This window comes from Benincasa hispida, chromosome 9, assembly GCF_027475165.1.
Source record: "Benincasa hispida cultivar pf3 chromosome 9, pf3_genome.v1.1, whole genome shotgun sequence".
In the NCBI taxonomy this organism is placed as follows: Eukaryota; Viridiplantae; Streptophyta; class Magnoliopsida; order Cucurbitales; family Cucurbitaceae; genus Benincasa; species Benincasa hispida.
The window spans coordinates 9,195,826-9,215,895 of record NC_143486.1 but is presented as its reverse complement, the minus strand read 5'-3'; the positions used below and the strand labels follow the sequence as shown (position 1 = coordinate 9,215,895).

The following is a 20,070-nucleotide window of genomic DNA, read 5'->3' as shown; positions in this document are numbered from 1 at the left end:
TATTGTGTTTTTATTGGTGGTAATTTGATTTCTTGGAAGAGTAAGAAGTAAAATGTAGTACCACGTTCAAGTGTGGAATCATAATATAGAGCAGTGACACAGTCTGTATGTGAATTGATTTGGATATATCAACTTCTTGTTAAGTTGGGATTTGAAATCACCACACCGACAAAATTGTGATGTAATAATCAAGTAGCACTTCATATTGCGTCTAATCTAGTATTTCATGAAAGGACTAAACATATTGAAGTTGATTGTCATTTTGTACGTGAGAAAAGTCAACAAGGTTTGGCTTCACGAAAGCATTGAATGGAACATGTATAGATTATCTATGTAATAAGTTGGACATGATTAACACATATGCTCCAACTTGAGGGGGAGTGTTATAGTTTTATTGTTAGCTTTTTTCATTATTGTAAATATCTTTGTTATATTTTTCCTTTCTATGTTTTACTTCTATGGTCACTCTTGTATACTTGTACATACTCATATCTTTAGTGAATGGAATTATGTATTCTGATTCTCTCATACCTAAGAAAAGTTCATCTTTTACCCTTCTATTTAGCTTAATGAGTCGATTTAAATCTTTTTCGACATGAACATATATAGCTGAAAGAGTGAAATCATATCAAATGTGAAAAAAAGATGAGAAAAAATGTTTTATCCTCTTATTTTGAATTTCCAAATTAAGAGATCCATAAATTACCTCTGTGTAAATAATCAATGAATCAATCTCACAAAACTGAACCAAAAAATTATTATAAAAATCTGAGTTCCATTAGTGGTTTATTTTAAACCAATCTAGTTCAGTTCATTGGCTTGGCATCCACCACTTCTCCCCTAACTTCTGCATTGCTTCTGCCATTACTCAAAAACCTCTTCAACTTCCACAAAATAAAATAAATGATTCTGGTGGATATTGGGCAGAAAGAAATTGTATAAAGAGCCTTTAATCTTCCCCATAATTGTCATTCAGTTGGGCAAAAAGTTATTTACACCTATGTGTCTAATAAAATTAATGTCAAGTAGATACCTGAATCCAGGGTTTGGCAGGCTTTATTATGAATGATGATAACTTCTTTGCTTCTTTGGAAGTCGATATTTCCAATGGTACGAGGCTTTGTGGGCCAAAAAGAAAAAAATATATGTGTCTGCATTAAAGAAAAATGGAGAGATTCGTTGTTTCAGAAGGTAATACTAAGAGTGATGCAAATTACTTCATTGTGTTTGTTACATAATAGCTGATTGAGTTACATAGAAGTTACTTGCATAGTAATAGAAAGATGGAAAATAATGTCAAGTATCCAATAATCAGGAAAAATTTAGTCAAAATTTGGTAGCCATACCAAATAAATTCTCAATAGTTAATGCAACAATAGCAAAGTCAAAAAAGTATTACATATATAAGGAAGTGGCATAATGAGAGGGATACCCAGAAAAGTTTGCATTTATGAAGATTGATTTCATTGGTGACAATTCCAAATAGTGAAAAGTGCACAAGGAAAATGGATAGCTTTGTGCTGAGTTTGCTACACCTTTTCTTGTTTCTTCAGTTTTAATCTATCAATGAAATAGAGGAAGAGCTTTAGAATAAAAGAGATAGGTATAAGAATTGGAGAGGTAATGTAACTATCAATGTATTAGATAGAAAAGTTCCAAAATAATAACTGTTGCATTTTGGTTTTGGGTGAAATTAGAAATAGGGCCTTAACTGAAAAAGGTGGGGAAGAAACTTGACTATGTACAGAGATTAGAGTTTATAGTTTTCAGTTTCTGATTAAACTCTTTCTTGCAGGGATAAGGGTGATGAGTACATAGAAAGACCATTTCTTGTGAATTGTTTTTGCTGATTTTGAGGTTTTTGGGTGAGTTTCTCTGCATTTTATTCTTGTATATTTTCTAAAAAGGAGAGTTTTTTTGTTTTTCCCTCTGAAACCTATTGTGGTTTATGGCATTTTCGTTTTCAGTTTGGAAGGAGATTAATGGAAGTATTCTCAAGATCAATGCATAGGGAAGATGATGAAACAGCTCTTAAATGGGCAGCATTGGAGAGACTTCCGACGTACAGACGCTTAAGGACAGGTTTATTGACATCATCTCTTGGCGAGGCCAATGAAGTTGAAGTTGACAAACTTGGGGTTCAAGAAAGGAAGAGTTTGATGGAGAAGTTGGTGAGTGATACTGAAGTAGACAACGAACAATTCCTGTTGAAGCTGAAGAAACGCCTTGACAGGTAAAATTTCTCACTTTTAATATTCTTTCTTGGATAGGAATATGAATAAAAAGTTAAAAACCAAATTTATCATACTTCTACCGAAATTTATCATTGTAGCGGACGTTCTATGTTTGAACTACTATAATGTTATTTCCTTCTTTGTTGGGCTTTTTGCTTTCCAAGCTTATCAATGAGGATAGAAGGATGAATAATCCCTATATTTCCTTTTCACACTTCAGTAATTTTCTTTGTTTCTTCTTTGTATTTGTTTGTTATGGTGGCGAAAACCCAGAGTTGGGATTGATATTCCCACCATTGAAGTAAGATTTGAGCATCTTAGAGTTGAAGCTGAAGCGTATATTGGAGAGAGAGCTCTGCCTACTATCTTCAACTTCTTTGTCAACTTAATGGAGGTAAGAAAAACCAAGCTTATCATATGTACAGAAACTTCAGAAGTTCAAAACTTTTTTTCTAAACACCATATAAAATTTTGGCTTTAAAGGGTTTTTTGGTCAATCTCCACATACTATCAAGTAAAAAGAAACAGCTGACTATCCTCCATGATGTTAGTGGAATCATTAAGCCAAGCAAGTAAGAAGAGATGACCTTTGTAATAATGACCTCTTTCTAGATTCTTATCTGCAATGAACTTAAAAACTTTATGGGGGTAAAATTTTGCAGGATGACACTGCTTTTAGGCCCTCCAGATTCTGGAAAGACAACGCTTTTGTTGGCTCTGGCAGGGAGGCTTGCTTCTGATCTGAAGGTAGTTTTGAGTTCAAGTTTTTCAAATCAGCTTATTTATTAGATTAAAAATCATATGAGAAAACCACTGAATTTTTCATCTAACAGGTCTCTGGGAAGGTGTCATATAATGGCTATAGCCTGAATGAGTTTGTTCCACAAAGAACTGCTGCCTATGTGAGCCAAAATGATGTCCATCTTCCAGAAATGACAGTAAGAGAAATCTTGGCTTTTTCTGCAAGATTTCAAGGGGTCGGATCTCGTCATGGTCTCTCTCGCTCCCTGCAAAATTTCTCTAAGAAATTGCCATTGCCTTCTTTAGAAGCTTTGTAGAAAAGTGTTTTAGTTTTGATAACTATTATTTATTTAGAAGATTACAAATTTCCTTATCAATTAGCTTAACTTATGAGTTTAGTGGTAATTTAATATGGTATTAGAGCAAAACGTGAGTGTGAACTGTACTATATCATTTTCTGAGGAGGAGGTGTTGAAAAATATATTTATATTTAGAAGATCAAAAGTGCATATGTTACCGGAAGTATTGGTTTTTTGCAGAGTTGTTGGCAGAGTTGATAAGAAGAGAGAAAGAAGCAAACCTTCTGCCTGACCCAGACATTGATGTGTTCATGAAGGTGTGACTCAAATACCTCTAAATAAATCCCTTAGCCACACATAGAAGAAAAGACTCGAGCTTTTCATCTAATTATTTTTGAAATTTTGCAGGCAGCATCACTAGAAGGCCAAAAGAGAAGCCTGATCACAGATTATGTTCTGAAGGTATTGTTATTCAAACAACAATCTGATTGGAATTAAAGAAAATATTTCTTTTGTGTCTTTAGCTCTCTTTAATCAGCTTTCGTTCTTCCTCCAACAACACAGGTGCTGGGACTAGAAACTTGTGCAGACACCCGGGTTGGAGATGAAATGCTCAAAGGCATTTCAGGAGGACAGAGGAAGCGTCTCACCACCGGTAACCAATCAAAATCACTGAACGAGACAAGAGAAAGTTAAGAAATGAGCTTGAAATGAATCTATATGTTCTGCAGGTGAGATAATTTGTGGGTCTGCAAATGTACTGTTCATGGATGACATATCTACAGGCCTAGATAGTTCTACAACCTTTCAAGTTGTGAACTCAATCAAGGAATACATTCACATTTTCAATGGAACTGCTGTTCTTTCTCTTCTCCAACCTGCACCAGAAACTTTTGAACTTTTTGATGACATCATTCTCCTGTCTGAAGGCCAAATTGTGTACCAAGGTCCTTGCCGGAAAGTCCTTGAATTTTTTGAGTTTATGGGCTTCAAATGTCCTGAAAGGAAAGGAGTGGCAGACTATTTGCAAGAGGTGTGTACCTATAAAATATATTGTAAATGGCAAATATAATGACTCAAGGCTGAGTGAATTTGGTGTAGGTGACTTCAAGGAAAGATCAGCAGCAATATTGGGCAGAGAAGGATAAGCCTTACACATATATCACTGTGACACAGTTTGCAGAAGCATTCAAATCCTTTCATGTGGCAAGGAAACTAGGAGCGGAATTAGCAGTCCCCTTTGACAAGAGCAAGTGCCACCCTGCTGTTTTGGCAACAAAAAAGTATGGCATGGGATATAAGCAACTTTGGAAGGCCTGTTTTGATAGGGAAATCTTGCTTATGAAGCGTAACTCGTTTGTTCACATCTTCAAGCTTGCCCAAGTCAGTAAACAAAGTTGTCTTTACTTGACCTATAAAAATCTATCTGATGTTTGACTTCTTATCATCTTTCTTCTACTAGATTTCCCTGATGTCAATTATTTCAATGTCACTCTTCTTTCGAACGGAGATGCCCCGAAACTCAATAAATGATGGACAAATTTATATGGGTTCTTTGTTTAATGCACTGGTTGTTTGTATGTTCAATGGGATGTCTGAGCTTCCATTAACAATTGGTAAGCTTCCTGTTTTCTACAAGCAAAGGGACCTCCTTTTCTTCCCAGCTTGGGCATATGCTCTTCCAGCTAGCATCTTAAAAATCCCTGCCTCCTTTGTGGAAGTCGCGCTTTGGGTTTTTATCTCTTATTATGTTACTGGCTACGATCCAAGTATCAAAAGGTTGACGGTCTTTTACACCTCCTTACTGCACTAAGTTCCATCACAGATCATGTTTGAGCCATAGTAGATGCTCTAATGCATTGTAACTGTTTGCAGGTTTTTTAAACAGTACCTTGCACTAGTTCTTGCTAGCCAATTGGCTTCTGCATTATTCCGATTAATTGCGGTCGTTTCTAGAAACTTAGTAGTTTCAAGCACATTTGGTTCATTTGTTCTGTTGATACTCTATGGAAATGATGGTTATATTCTCTCAAGACGTATGTGATAACTGATAGCCATTTGTTTACTTTTGGTTGACATTCTTCAGTAAAAACATATTTAACGATTCCTTTTTAAAATCCACAGATAACATGAAAAAGTGGTGGGAATGGGCTTACTGGATATCACCTATGATGTATGGGCAAAATTCATTGGCAGTGAACGAATTTCGAGGAAATAGTTGGGATCAAGTAGTTTCTAGAACTTAAACAACCTTAAAAAATGTATGCATTTTGTCTGAATCTCCAAATGATCTCAGAATTGTTACTTCTCTTGTCAAGGTTATCCCTTTTACTGGGGAAACTCTAGGAGTTATGATCTTGAAGGTTCATGGCTTTTTCCCATCTGATTATTGGTATTGGATTGGAGTGGGTGCAATGGTTGGATTCATATTTCTATTTAACTTTGGCTATGTCCTAGCCCTCACTTATCTCAACCGTGAGTAACTCATTCTCTGCTCCAATTCGAAACTTAAAAGAAAAATTGCTTATGCTTTGCATTTCTTATGCAGCACTGAACAAGCCTCAAACCGCCAAACCGCAAGTTGAAGATAGCAATGAGAAAGAGTTTGAGATTAGAAACACCCCATCTTGTGAATATATTGCAGGTGATATTTTTCTCAAAAGTGATTTTAGTTCCTTTAGACTGATTTTTTCTACCTAAAAGACACTCAACTGTTGTTTACAAGCAGCTAATGAAAGTGAAAGTATGAGAGTTTCCCCCCAAGCATGGAATGAAGCAACTGACAAGGCTACTTGTAATAAGAGAAATGAAGTTGTTCTTCCATTTAAACAGTATGTGCTCACTTTTGATGAGATTGTGTACTCGGTTGATATGCCGCAGGTGATTAATCATCATACTACTTGCTAAGGATTTGAGCTAAGATTATTTCAGAGCTAATTGTGGATATGAACATGCAGGAAATGAAGCAGCAAGGTATCATAGAAGATAAACTAGTGCTTTTGAAGGGTGTGAGTGGTGCTTTTAAGCCTGGTGTTCTCACAGCTTTGATGGGCGTGAGCGGAGCGGGGAAAACGACTTTGTTGGATGTGCTAGCCGGGAGGAAAACTGGTGGATATATTGAGGGAAGTATAAAAGTTTCTGGCTACACAAAAAAGCAAGAAACTTTTACTCGAATTTCTGGTTATTGTGAACAAAATGACATTCATTCTCCTCATGTTACTGTTTACGAGTCTCTGCTCTACTCGGCATGGCTTCGTCTTGGCTCTGATGTGAGCAAAGAAACAAGAAAGGTTGCTATATTAACTTGATTACCCGTAGGATTTTAAACTTTTTACAAGCATTTTACCAAGTAGAACTGATAGAGAACATTCCATTAAACAAAAGGTAGTATCTTATGCTCAGTTGTTCAAATCTTTTGTAGATGTTTGTAGAAGAAATCATGGAGCTGGTTGAACTCGACACATTGAGGCAAGCCATAGTTGGATTGCCTGGTGTAGATGGTCTCTCAACCGAGCAGCGCAAAAGGTTGACGATAGCTGTAGAGTTGGTGGCGAACCCATCCATAATATTTCTTGATGAGCCAACTTCAGGACTAGATGCAAGAGCTGCAGCAATAGTAATGCGGACAGTTCGTAACACTGTCGATACAGGGCGAACAGTTGTGTGCACAATCCATCAACCAAGCATTGATATATTCGAAGCCTTCGATGAGGTAATTATACTAACAATTATGAAGACTACTCTTAATTCTTGATATGATATACTTTGCTATGATTTGGTCTGATCTGAAGTTCAATTTAATATGAGACTGCAGCTATTGCTGTTGAAACAAGGAGGAGAGTCCATATATGTTGGACCACTTGGTCATCATTCTTGCCATTTGATAAAGTATTTTGAGGTAAAAAGAGATTTCTTGCAAAACAAAGCATTGGTATTTATCATTTACTTTCACAAGATAACGTTTTCGCGTTGGTTCAGGGAATTGAGGGGACGAGTACAATAAAAGAGGGTCAAAATCCAGCAACTTGGATGTTAGAAGTAACCTCCTCAACTCATGAAATGGCATTGAGGGTTGATTTTGCTGATCTATTCAAGAAATCTGAACTCTATAGGTTGGTAGATATTATAAACATTTCGAGTTCAAGTAAGAAATGTTGTCATTTGCAACTATACTTACATCATCTCATGTTTCATGTTTCAGAAGAAACAAGGAACAAATCAAAGAACTGAGTCAACCTCCCCCTGCTTCTAATGATATCCATTTTCAAACCAGATACTCCCAGACTTCTTTGAACCAATTCTTGGCTTGCTTATGGAAGCAACATTTGTCATATTGGCGTAATCCGTCGTACATTGCAACCAGATTTCTATTCACTCTCGGGGCATCGATTATACTCGGGACAATGTTTTGGAACTTAGGCTCCAAGAGGTAACTTACAAATGCTCAATATTTCCCCCTCCCGAATTTTAGATTAAAAACTGACTCAAGATCAATCCTAGAACAACATACATAAATATGTTTAATTCGATCGGTGCGATGTATACGGCTTCACTCTTCCTTGGTATACAAAATGCTGGAGGGATACAGCCAGTCATTTCGATCGAGCGAACCGTCTACTATAGAGAAAGAGCTGCAGGAATGTATTCAGCCTTTCCATATGCCTTTGCACAGGTGTTGAAAAGTTTCATATATTAATAAGCTTAATTTGCACAACATACATGTTAGAATAGCAATGCAATATGCAGATTTCTAAAGTCTATTTTTTTGATGTGATACAGGTTACAATTGAGCTCCCATATACTCTTTCACAATCTTTGATGTATTGCATCATAGTATATGCAATGATGGGATATGAATGGTCTTTTGCCAAGGTTCTCTGGTTTTTCTTCTTCATGTACTTCACTTTCCTCTACTTTACCTACTATGGCATGATGGCCATCGCTGCCACGCCGACTTACCACATCACTTTGATTATTTCGACGGTGTTTTACGGGATGTGGAACCTCTTTTGTGGCTTTATCATCCCCAGAACAGTAAGTATTGTTTTTGTTTGAAGAGCATTTGATATCAACAATTTTTTTTATGTTTATGAATTGAATCTATATCATCTCAGAGGATTCCTGTGTGGTGGAGATGGTTCTATTGGACTTGTCCATTGTCATGGACATTATATGGATTAATAGCTTCACAATTTGGAGATATGGAGGAGAAAATGGATACAGGTGAGACAGTTAAGGAGTTTGTAAGAAAATTCTTTGGTTATAGACATGACTTTCTTGGAGTTGTTGCAGCTGTTATTGTTGGCCTTGCAGTTTTCTTTGCACTCTCATATGCCATTTGTATGAAGGTCTTCAATTTCCAAAAGAGATGAAATTGATATCATTTCTTTTTCTTGGTTTTGCTGCCTTAATATTGTATAAAAGAGAATTCTAACTCCTTAATATACTAGCCAAAGGCAACAAAAGTGTAACTCTACTCTTGACTTAAAAGGTTAAAGGTGATCAGAAGTTAGAATGTTCACTCTTACATATTTGTTATAGTCAGGAATAAAAAGACTCCTTCACAAGATTGGACTCATTCTTTGCTATCAATATATATATCTTGTTTTTTCTTGCTTTAAAAGTTGCATGGTACGCTTTCAAATTAATTTTGAGCTGTAAAATTGTAACAATATCATTCTTTATACAAGTTTAGGCCGCGTTTACTCCAGGTGAAAAGTAACAGATCAATGGTAATAAGAAAAGTGGGTCCTATTTGATTACATTTGGTATTGTTTACTTGTGTTCCGTACTTGTATTGACATCTGGGGCCCACATTCAAATATGTAATAAAAAAGCGAAATCTAATTGAGGAGCAGATGGTGATCAATTCGATTGTGTTTGGTCATTACATTATCGTGAAGATTATTGTTATTGTTATTATTCAGTATGAGAAGTATGAATTTGTCACATTTACTGTTATGATTACCGTTTTAACCCTAAATAGTATGACATCAGTAATGGTAACAATAAATGTGACATTCATAATTCTTAGTAAACATGATCAAAAGTAATCCAATTTGTGACTCATTACGATTGATCTATCAATAGAATCTCATTATGATTATACTAATCTTCATTATGGATTGATAAATGTAACCTTAATCCATGGAAATATGTACACATGAACGCCAACATGAGCATAACTTGATTGATACCGGATATGTCCTCATCAAGAAACTAGAAGCTTGAATCCTCCACTCCACTTACTGAACACTAAAAAAAAATAAGAAAAAAGAAAGAAAGTACATGAGAATAATTCAATTGAATTGAATGGGCAGTATTCCATAAACTAATTGTTAATTGCTCAACTTGAGCCATTAACATTCAATATGAAATGAGAGTATTTTTGGTTTTGGTTTGTCCATTAAATTATAAAACTTTGTGACAAAATTAAAATAAGATGAGAAATCTCATATGCAAACAATTAATAAATAAGAAATAATAATGCCTAAATCTCCATTGGTCAATCAATCACTAATTGCTAATTATTAGAAATTATGAGATGTAATCGTTGGTTTGGTGGACGGTCACCTTCATATTAGATATCAAGATTGTCCGTATTCACAGTTTAACTAGAAAGAGATGTCCAGTAATTTGAATGGTGGATTATATATTAAAAAAAAAGGCCATTAGAAATTTATATAGGTGGTCCATTTTATAAATTAAATAGATACTAATAGTAGTTCAACGATATGTGAGAGTTAATATTTAAATTCTAACCTTTTAGTTGATTTAACGATGTTTCAATCATTTGAACAAAACTACTATATCAAAATTTTAAGTTATCAGTATTCATTATTTAGATTGAGATTAGTAGATGACAATATTTAACATTGATGTTGAACCCCTGATTATAGATATATATCGACGTATTGGCGGGTATTTCAATCATTATTTGGTTCTTACGTACTACACTATATCATGTCCTCCTTCTTTCTCGTAATCATCATGCTTTCTCATTATAGTCTCTCTAGCCAATTATAGTTGTGCGTCCACAATCTTTTTGCATTATTCATTATGTATTTAAGTTTAGAGATGTTCATTTTACCGTGGGAGTTGTGGGACCTTTAGCTAGATCCACCCTTTAATGGGCATCTCTAGAGAATAGACCGAGAAAACACTCTCATTTCTATGCATCCCTTTATCTCTATTTTTTCTAATAATATTATTATTGTAGTTATATATACATTATATTTAAATTTCAAAGTTTTTATTATCTAATGATGTAAACACTTTTATATGTTTAAACCAAACAATTGAACGTTTGAACTATATACATTGGAAATTAAATAATTTGATAAGTTTATTTTTATTCGATAATTTGATAAGTGCTAAGAGGTCATGATTTCAATTCATGGTGGTTACCTACCTAGGATTTAATATCTTACAAGTTTCTTTGACACCTAAATGTTGTAGAGTTAGATGTTGTTCGTGAGATTAGTCGAGATTAAGGGTGTTCAAAAAATTTGATGACTTGAAAAATCCGATCAACCTAACCCAACCCATATAGTTTGGGTTGAGTTTAGTTCAAATAGATGAAAACTTTATGGGTTGAGTTGGTTCATGAATTCACCTAAAATAGCCCTAACCAATCTGAACCAATCTGAACCAATTCGAATTTATTATTAATTTTAAAAAGTATGTTATTTTTACCTATGATCCAATTATTTTTACATATATCTGTTTTTATTTTATTTTATTTCATGATTGTTTTGGTTAATTTATTCACCAATAACTCAGAAAAATAGTTTTTTTTTAGCAATTTGAAAGAAAAACAATATACGAAAATAATTAAATACAATTTTTAGATATTATATTAACATATTACTTATTTTTAGAACAAACATTTAAATAAATGACCCGAGTAACCCGAACTAACCCAATTCAAATGTTTCATGATTGGATTGGGTTTGGTTCATATATTATTTAATAAAGGTTATTTGGGTGGAAGAAATTTCCAATCCTAACAATTGAGAGTGGGTCTAAAAAGTGTTTTAACCCAACTTAATCCAATCCATGAAAACTCCCAGTCGAGATGCGAGTATGCTTAGCCCAAACATTCACGAATATTAAAAAAAAAAGTTGATTATTATTTTTATTAGTATGCTTAAGAAATTCTCTTTAAATGAGATTTCTCTATGCGAAATTAATCGTTTAAATGAACTTTTTAAAAATAAAAGTTAAAGTATTTAATTAATAAAACTTCAAATAAATAAAATTTACTTAAGTTAATTGATTGAAAAAACCGTCAACTCCAAGGATAGTGGTTGAATTTCCTTACAACATATGAATAAAAATTAAAATAAACTAGTTTTCCTTTGGAATATTTATCATTTTTTAGGACAGAATATTTAGAACCTATTTGATCATGATTAGACACCACAATTATGTGGGTTAAGGTTTTGACATTTATTTTTAATTTGAATTGGGATGTTTAATATTTTTAATATATCTTAATTACCTAATAATTTTTAATTTAATTATTTGTTTTATATTTTTGAGGACCACTTTGAACGAGTTTTAGTTTTAGAAAATCTTATTGATTTTTAATTAGTAATATTCTTCTTAATTAATAATATTCTTGTCAAATATCCTTTTTGTTATAATTGACTTGGTTATGATAATTCCCTTTTATTTAACTACCATGATTAAATTATTGATGTCGATATTGATACCGATATCAAGATTTGAATTTTTCACATATATTAATAATATATGAATATTGACAAATATTTCTTTACATAAAAAAACTACACTTAGAACTATTTAAACGAATAATTTAAATTATTTTTACTTTCAAATTAAGTTATAAATCTTTAATATTAGTGTATAAATTAGTAGATGATTTTTTTTATAGATATTTTATAGGCAATTATAGATATAAAAAATATAGACTAGTCATTTAATATCAACATTAAATCTTTTGATTATATCGATGTATAAATGAATATTTTAGTCCACGATCACTATATATCTCATTGGTCTCGATTTTCTTTGTTCTTTTTCTTTTAATATTATTATAAATCAGTCAATATTATATTTTGTATCTCAATTTAGTGACATTTTATATTATGGAAAATCATGCTAATTTGATAATTTTTGTGAAAAAAATTTAACCAACGTGTGTAGAATTTGTGGTCTACTTCTAAAACTAACGAAATGAACCATGGTAAATAATAGGGGTTTTATATCACATGCATTTTGTTAGCTTAAAAATGTATATGTTAAAATATAATTTATAACTAAAGTTTACATAGTTGAATTGATATTTAGCGAGCTGTTGTCAAATTTTCAACTTCTTTATTATACTCAAAACAACAACAACAATAATTAATAATATTTATTTTTATCATTTTGCAATATTGTTCTATAATATTTTTGAGTGTTTATTACAATAGTTTTCGTTTTATTATTTTTAAAGGCTTAAGATTTCTAGATTATTAACTTCAAAAATAGAAAATATAAACGATATTGGTAAATAAAAACAAACCTAATGTTCTAAAAGTCAAAGGTCCTAATTGTGATTTTTTTTTTTTTGGTAATTTTGTGTGTGTGTGGAGATTAAATATAGCATTTGTTTGAAATTACTGGAGTTATTAATTAATTCAGTTATCACATCACCCAAATAATTCATAAATAAAATACCAAATCTAATAACATAAATTACAATATATCTTTTAAAAATTAAATTGTGGTCCTCATTTAGAGGACCACAAATTAAATTAATTGCATGTATTTTATATATTATTGCATTTATAAGTTCGCATTCATCAGAATACATATGAGTTATTATATATGTTATATTGCTTGTCAAATAAAAAGTATACACTACATGATTTTGGACATTTCCCGACGACAAAAACCGTCCACAAAACCTATCTGACGGTAAACCGATCGTCGAAAAAGCACTATCGGGGAAACCTTTTCGACCCAAAAAAGTCTTATTGTAGGAAAAAAAAAAGATATCTCGACAGATCAAGGATGGAGGTTTTTTCCTGACCCTAAATGAAAAGTCAGGATAAGTCATTTCTCCTGACGGTAAGAATAAATTACAACTGTCGGGAGAAGTCAACTTATACCGATAGTTCATTTTGAGCATCGGGATAAGTCATTTCTTCCGACGGTAAGAATAAATTACAACCGTTGGGATAAGTCAGCTTATGCTGACGGTTCGTTTTGGGCGTTGGGATATTGTTACTTATCCCAGTGCTTGCTCTACGATGCTACCATTGGCAAAAGTTATCGTGGAACTATTTTAGCGTGAAATTATACTTTTTCGAACTCTATACTATTGGGAGATGGTTACTTATGTCGATAGTAATCTATTTTAGCGTTAGAAAAATGTAAAAAAAATTGCATGAAATTATACTTTTTCTCGACCCCATGTACTGTCGGGATTATATATTTAAACATCAGAAATAACTTTTTTCTTTGTTTACTATATTTTAGATATATATTTATTTTTGCAAATGTCATACCTATTTGAATCTTACAAATATCAAATAAACTAAAATAAAAATTGTCAAAATTAATTAGATGTCTACAATAGTAAATAATATCTAGAAAATATGTTTGAATCTTAAGAATTTGTCAAGTAAACAACTACTAATACTATTCGTCTTAAATATAACATAACATCCACAAATCTTTAACTCCGAAATAACATTACATAATAACAAACTACCTATAAAATACAATCTACAACCTAACTAAGCTTGTCGGGAGATGCATCTTCAAATAAATCTTGAGATACATACAAAATACAAATTTAAATAAGTTAATGCTCAATATACCATATACCAATCTCAAAATGAATATAGAACTTAAAACTCAACTAAGAACATTAATGAATTGAAACAAACCAACTCAAATTTACATATTTCAATTTTAAATTCAATATAAAACTTAAAACCCAACTTAAACTTAATCATAATTATACATTTATCCCTATTCCAACCTTAAATCCAATATAAGAACATTAACAAATAAAACTCACTTTAAGTTCAAACCAACCCATATTTACACATTTTAAACTCAAACTTAGTATACAAATAACAATCTCAACATCATCAGTACATAACTTAAAATTATTCTCAATCTCAATATATAACTTAAAACTCAACTGAGAACATTAAAAATTGAAACAAACCAACTCATATCTACATATTTCAATCTCAAACCTAATATAGAACTTAAAACCCAACTTAAACTTAAACATAATTGTACATTTACCCCTTTACCAATTTTAAACCCAACATAAGAATATGAACAAGTTCAAATGAAGTTTATTCAATCTCTCCCCCCTCCCCCCCACTTATTTTAACCATAAACACAATATAGCATATATCTATTTCAAAATCATTCTCAATCTCAATATAGAACTTAAAACTCAACTGAAAACCCCATTTATTTTAACCATAAACTCAACTTCAAACTCAACTTCAGAATATTAACTATACTTTACATAACTATACATTTATGTAATTACCATAGCTGCAGGATAACGACATACACAGTCTTCTAATTAGTTTACTACGAAAGTTGAAGAGCTCATACCTAGTTCGATTTATCTTTCATGGGCTGTAAGATCATAACTTCCATATCATTCATCTCAGTTTGTCTTCTTTCTTCCAATTCGTCCAATCTAGCTAATTTAGCCTTTAAGGATTCTATCTCTTGTTGTTGCTCTTCTATAACTTTTGAGGAGGATGCACTGGACAATGATTTATTTATTTATTTATTTTATACTTTGGTATTTTATCAAGGCCCACTCCTGTGCCCAACACCTCCTCGCATATTTCTTCTTCCAATATTGGTTCAGACCCTTCCTAGGTGGAGGCTTCTCTCAGCTCTACCATTGGACTCTACATCAATAATTAGGACTAATAATTGTATGACAATTGTATATAAATAAAGTTACATTGCATAATAAAAATTTGCATATGCATCATTAACGACCTGATTAATAAATGAGTTGTCACTCATAGAGTGCATAAGCTTAAATAAGTCTACTAGGTCCATTGTTTGACCATCGAGTCCTTTTTGTAAAATAATTCACATAGAAGATATTAGTTTTCTTAGAAATTAAATATAAAAATAATTTTATTTCTACCATGGATTCTTGTATGCGTATGAAAGTCTTAGAACCAGCTATGTGAATAACTTTAGAGCTGGCCGATTCTTTTGATTAGTCTCTGCTACTTTCTAAGAAAATGAGAAATTAAGAGGAAATGAGTAATTAAAATGTAAGTAAACCAAAATAAATACAAAATTTCTTATTTTCTATTCAGTGGATTCAAATTTGGTACATAAAAAGTGTCAATCTTCCATGGCATCTTCCAGTCGATCAGGTGGGTATGCTCGTGCCTCTTCAGAACTTGCATATTTTTTATAGTGTTTGTGTAGTTCCTCCCTATATTCCTTAAACGAAATTTTCATCTATTCATCAATGAAATCCTTGACCAGATGGTTGGACAAGTCAAACACAAAATGGTTTTGAATTAAAAAGAAAAAAAACTAATTAGTATCCGTGCAGACGTATATGTATAATTTGTAAAATATCAACTAACCATCTTACCATTAATCGACTTTTAACTAGCTTTTTAGTTTCTATTGATACCTCTTTCTATGTTCCATAACGAACATAAAAGGATTCCAGAATGTTGGTACCAATGGTATTGCTAAACTTTATTGCATTATTATAAATTGGTTTCTCCCATATAGGGTCGATCTCGATAGGAATTCTCCCAAGTGCTTGGACATATTTATCCAAATCAACATTCCAAGAGTATCTACGTCCCATCCTATTAGTCGTACAACTGGCCTCTAAAGAAATTATACGTCGTTAATTTAATTAACCATTAGTTTAAATACTAATTATATATTTTTTTATACAAATAAAATGTGTATCTAAAATAACCTGAATTATCTCCCACGGAGGATGATGTGCCGATATGCTCAGACTCTAAATACTCCATTAATGTCTCTTTAATAGTGTGACCTACTATTGTTCCTGCGCAAACAAAAATATATATGTTATACAACAATATGTAAGTTGTGAAATGAAAAAGAAGAAACATATTTACATGATTATTCTGTATCATTAAGATGTTCATCGAGACTCAAACTCTAATCAGAAGATGATTGTAGATCCTTTTCCTCGTCATTTATGAAGTCATCATCAACTCGCTGAATTATCTGTTCTTCTACGACTATAGGATCAACAATAACTCTACATAAACTGATATTATTCATTGGTTCATTGATTGTACAAGGAATACTGATGAAAAACAGAGTAGGGAAAGAAAAATAGCACATCAAGATTTTACGTGGAAAACCCTTATCAGGGAGAAAAACCACGGGATAAAGAGATTCTTATTAGAAAACTGATACAAAGAAATACAACTGACCACCAGCTTAAACAGAGAAAAGGGAAGCTTTAGGGTACAATGAAAAAGACAAAAATGCCCCTAAAGTACAAAACCCTAATTCAACACTGAAGGAAATCGGAAACGAGATTTCCACAAGCAACGGAACAAGACTATTCCAAATTACAATCATAAATCAACAATACATTTATAGTCGACTTCAAAATAAACGGTTATACAATTATACAGAGAAATTACAACATGAAAATCACAGAAGAACAGAGATCAAACTCTATACGAACATCGGCAGAAGCGTCTCCACGCTCCGGTGCACAACTCTGATCGAACAACAACAACCATGAGCGCTTGATCTACACAACCGCAACACCGCACGAACACTTCGTGCTTGTCCTAAACGATCTCCTCGGTCACGAACTCTTCCACAACACGAACGGACTCCTCCAAAGCACCACGAACGACCTTCAGAAACCTTCGACGGTGTTGAGTTGAGTCTGACACAACCAACAAGGCGACCTTGCTATTCTCGTTGTGAGAATCTAGAGGGTGGGCTCTGTTCGAACTTGGTATGAGGCAGACGACTAGAGGAAACAACGATCACGTACACGATTGGGCAAGTGGGAGAAGTCGGAGACCTATTGCATAGGTCGATGCCCAATCGTTTAGATAAAACTATGCGACTGTCTAGCAAAAACTATGCGATCGTTTAACTTTATCATTTAGCTCGGCCTGTCGCGTACATACTCTACATGATCGTTTACCTCGGGCCAGCGATCGTCTAGAAAGCTATGCGATCATTTAGTAAACACTAAACGATCATTTAGTTCGGACCTGCACGATCGTTTAGCTCGCCCAGCCGTCGTTTAGTAAATCTGTATTTACTTGAGACTTTCGTGAGTTTCTTTTCGCTGGAGAGAAAACTCAAATTCCTTTTCAAACTTTTTGTAAAAACTTCTTTTCAAAATAAGAAACCACTTTCCTATTAAACTCACGGTTACCATGATCCAATAACCACTCACTACTTTGGTTATTTAAAAGAGAAAGTATTAATTATCCAACAATTAATATTATTATAAATGTAAATGATAACTAACTTATCATGCTATATTTGTAACCTATAGTTTTAATATTTCATCTCATGAAACATATAAACCATAGTTCTTTTTCCATTCCATGGTACTTAATGTAAATCTCATTTACATCAATCTTCCACTAGATGTATCTCATACATCATACCAATTATATCAAATGTAATCAAAATACCTCTTGTCAATTTGAAAATTTCAAATCAATAGCAAGAACTACAACAGAATCCAAGCTACCAAGGAGACCTCATGGACCTGTAGATCCGAAGCTCCAACGGTACGTGCATAACTGACTAAACTCTTTAGTCACGAGATCCACCATCCGTTAACTGGCAGGCACTCCACTAAAGACCGACAGCTGAACTCCTCACTGCAGATATATTATATATCTATCTTAACCACTCAGTCGTACGACAACCCTTCACAAATCGCTCGTAAGTACAGCTGGGTCAATAACCGTTATAACCCTGTAGTTACATTTGTCTCCTTAAGTACCACTGATCCCTCTAATGAACATAAGTCATAGTTCTACTATGACTGAGTCTTCTCTTCCAAAGAGAAGCTGTGCCCACTATGTTCAAGCCCTGGAATAAGCCCTTAAGGAAGCAATCTCTCTACTTATCTCTGCTTCGGGAAAGAAGTGAATTCCTTATTGTGGATTGAGTTCCTAGCTCCCAGATCAGACAAGTCCCCAAAAAGATAGGCATGTTGAGTTGACAATCTGGCCACTCTCACCCGTACTAATCAAAGGACTGCCCTCAAAGGCAAGAGTTCATAAAACACCCAGGATTGAGGCCGTGTCACCTATGGTCGTTTAGGTGAGACGCAAGTCTCTAGTATCAACGGCATTATATACAGAGTCGTCATCTTGTGGTCCAGGTCTTACACAAACTCTTTGTATAGGACACTCCCGCTCCACGTCTCCACATGAATGGTCAGGATCTACCATCTGTAGTAGCTTACAATACTTGCAAATCTCTACAAGGCGGATCGTATTCGTAGTGTCACCAAGATCAGGTATCTCACCTTAATCCTTATACTACTGACCGATTTAGGTTATCATTTAAGGCATGATCCACTTGTATTTCACATATACATGCTTAAGTTCACATAAGATAACCAAGGAGCTTTGTTTATTGAATATAAGTAAATGTCAGAATTAAATAACACTTATTTTATTCATTGAACAATGTGTATCTTTACAAAACAATGAGACTTCGGGAGAATTAAGACACTAATTCCAACAATCTCCCACTTGTCCTAATGTCTCGGGAGACTAATGTACAATACAATATAAAAATGTACAATATACAGTAAACTAGGGCATACCCCAGTATCATCTCCCACTTGCCCTAGACAAGATGTTGCATGTCGCGTAGACCTAGACTCTCCAGGTGACCCTCGAACACTTTAGCCGTGAGGGCCTTTGTAAAGGGATCAACAATGTTGTGCTTCGATGTGATCTGCTCAACTATCACATCACCGCGACGCACAATCTCCTTGATTAGGTGATATTTTCGTTCTATGTGCTTACCTCAACGATGACTTCGAGGCTCCTTCGAATTTGCCACAGCCCCGCTGTTATCACAATAAAGAGTGATAGGCAAATCCATATTTGGAACAACTTTCAAATTTGTAAGGAATTTCCTCAGCCAAACAAGCTCTTTAGTTGCTTCACAAGCCGCTACGTATTCGGCTTCCATAGTGGAGTCCATGATGCATCCTTGCTTGATGCTTCGCCAAACTACAACCCCTTCATTCAGAGTATACATTGACCTCGATGTCGATTTGCGAGAATCTTGATTGGTCTGAAATCCAGAGTCCGTGTATCCTGTAAGGATCAGATTCTTATCTCCATACAGAAGCATGTAGTCACTCGTTCTCGAAGATACTTGAGGATCGTCTTGACCGCTGTCTAGTGATCCAATCCTGGATTGGACTGATACCAACTAACAATCCCTACTGCATAGCAAATGTTGGGTCTGGTACACAACATTGCATACATCAAGCTTCCTACAACAGAAGCATAGGGAATTTGTCTTATCTCCTCAACCTCTTGAGGTGTCTTAGGACATTAATCCTTAGACAAAATGATTCCATACCTGAAAGGTAACAAACCCCTCTTAGAATCCTATATTCTGTACCTATTAAAAATTTGATCAATGTACGATGCCTGAGACATGGCTAACCGTTTGTTCTTGCGATCCCAAATGATCTGGATCCCAAGAACATACTGTGCCTCACCTAAATCTTTCATTTGGAACTAGGTAGCTAGCCAACTTCT

At 33.8% G+C, this 20,070-nt stretch overlaps 1 protein-coding gene across 1 annotated transcript; it reads left to right on the top strand.

Annotated features, from left to right (window-relative positions):
- Window positions 1-1,432: 1,432 nt before the first annotated feature.
- On the top strand, window positions 1,433-8,841 carry LOC120085216 (pleiotropic drug resistance protein 1-like). The gene is made up of 26 exons (XM_039041109.2): window positions 1,433-1,620; window positions 1,796-1,865; window positions 1,968-2,233; window positions 2,508-2,628; window positions 2,718-2,806; window positions 2,897-2,981; window positions 3,068-3,227; window positions 3,515-3,591; window positions 3,683-3,736; window positions 3,839-3,929; window positions 4,006-4,307; window positions 4,376-4,657; window positions 4,737-5,053; window positions 5,150-5,310; window positions 5,399-5,502; window positions 5,593-5,749; window positions 5,823-5,918; window positions 6,003-6,154; window positions 6,232-6,564; window positions 6,696-6,986; window positions 7,089-7,172; window positions 7,253-7,386; window positions 7,476-7,703; window positions 7,775-7,946; window positions 8,054-8,308; window positions 8,389-8,841. Exons 3-26 carry the CDS (start codon window positions 1,983-1,985, stop codon window positions 8,644-8,646), a joined length of 4,254 nt encoding a protein of 1,417 aa, XP_038897037.2. The 5' UTR covers window positions 1,433-1,620; window positions 1,796-1,865; window positions 1,968-1,982; the 3' UTR covers window positions 8,647-8,841.
- The last annotated feature ends 11,229 nt before the right edge of the window (window positions 8,842-20,070 follow it).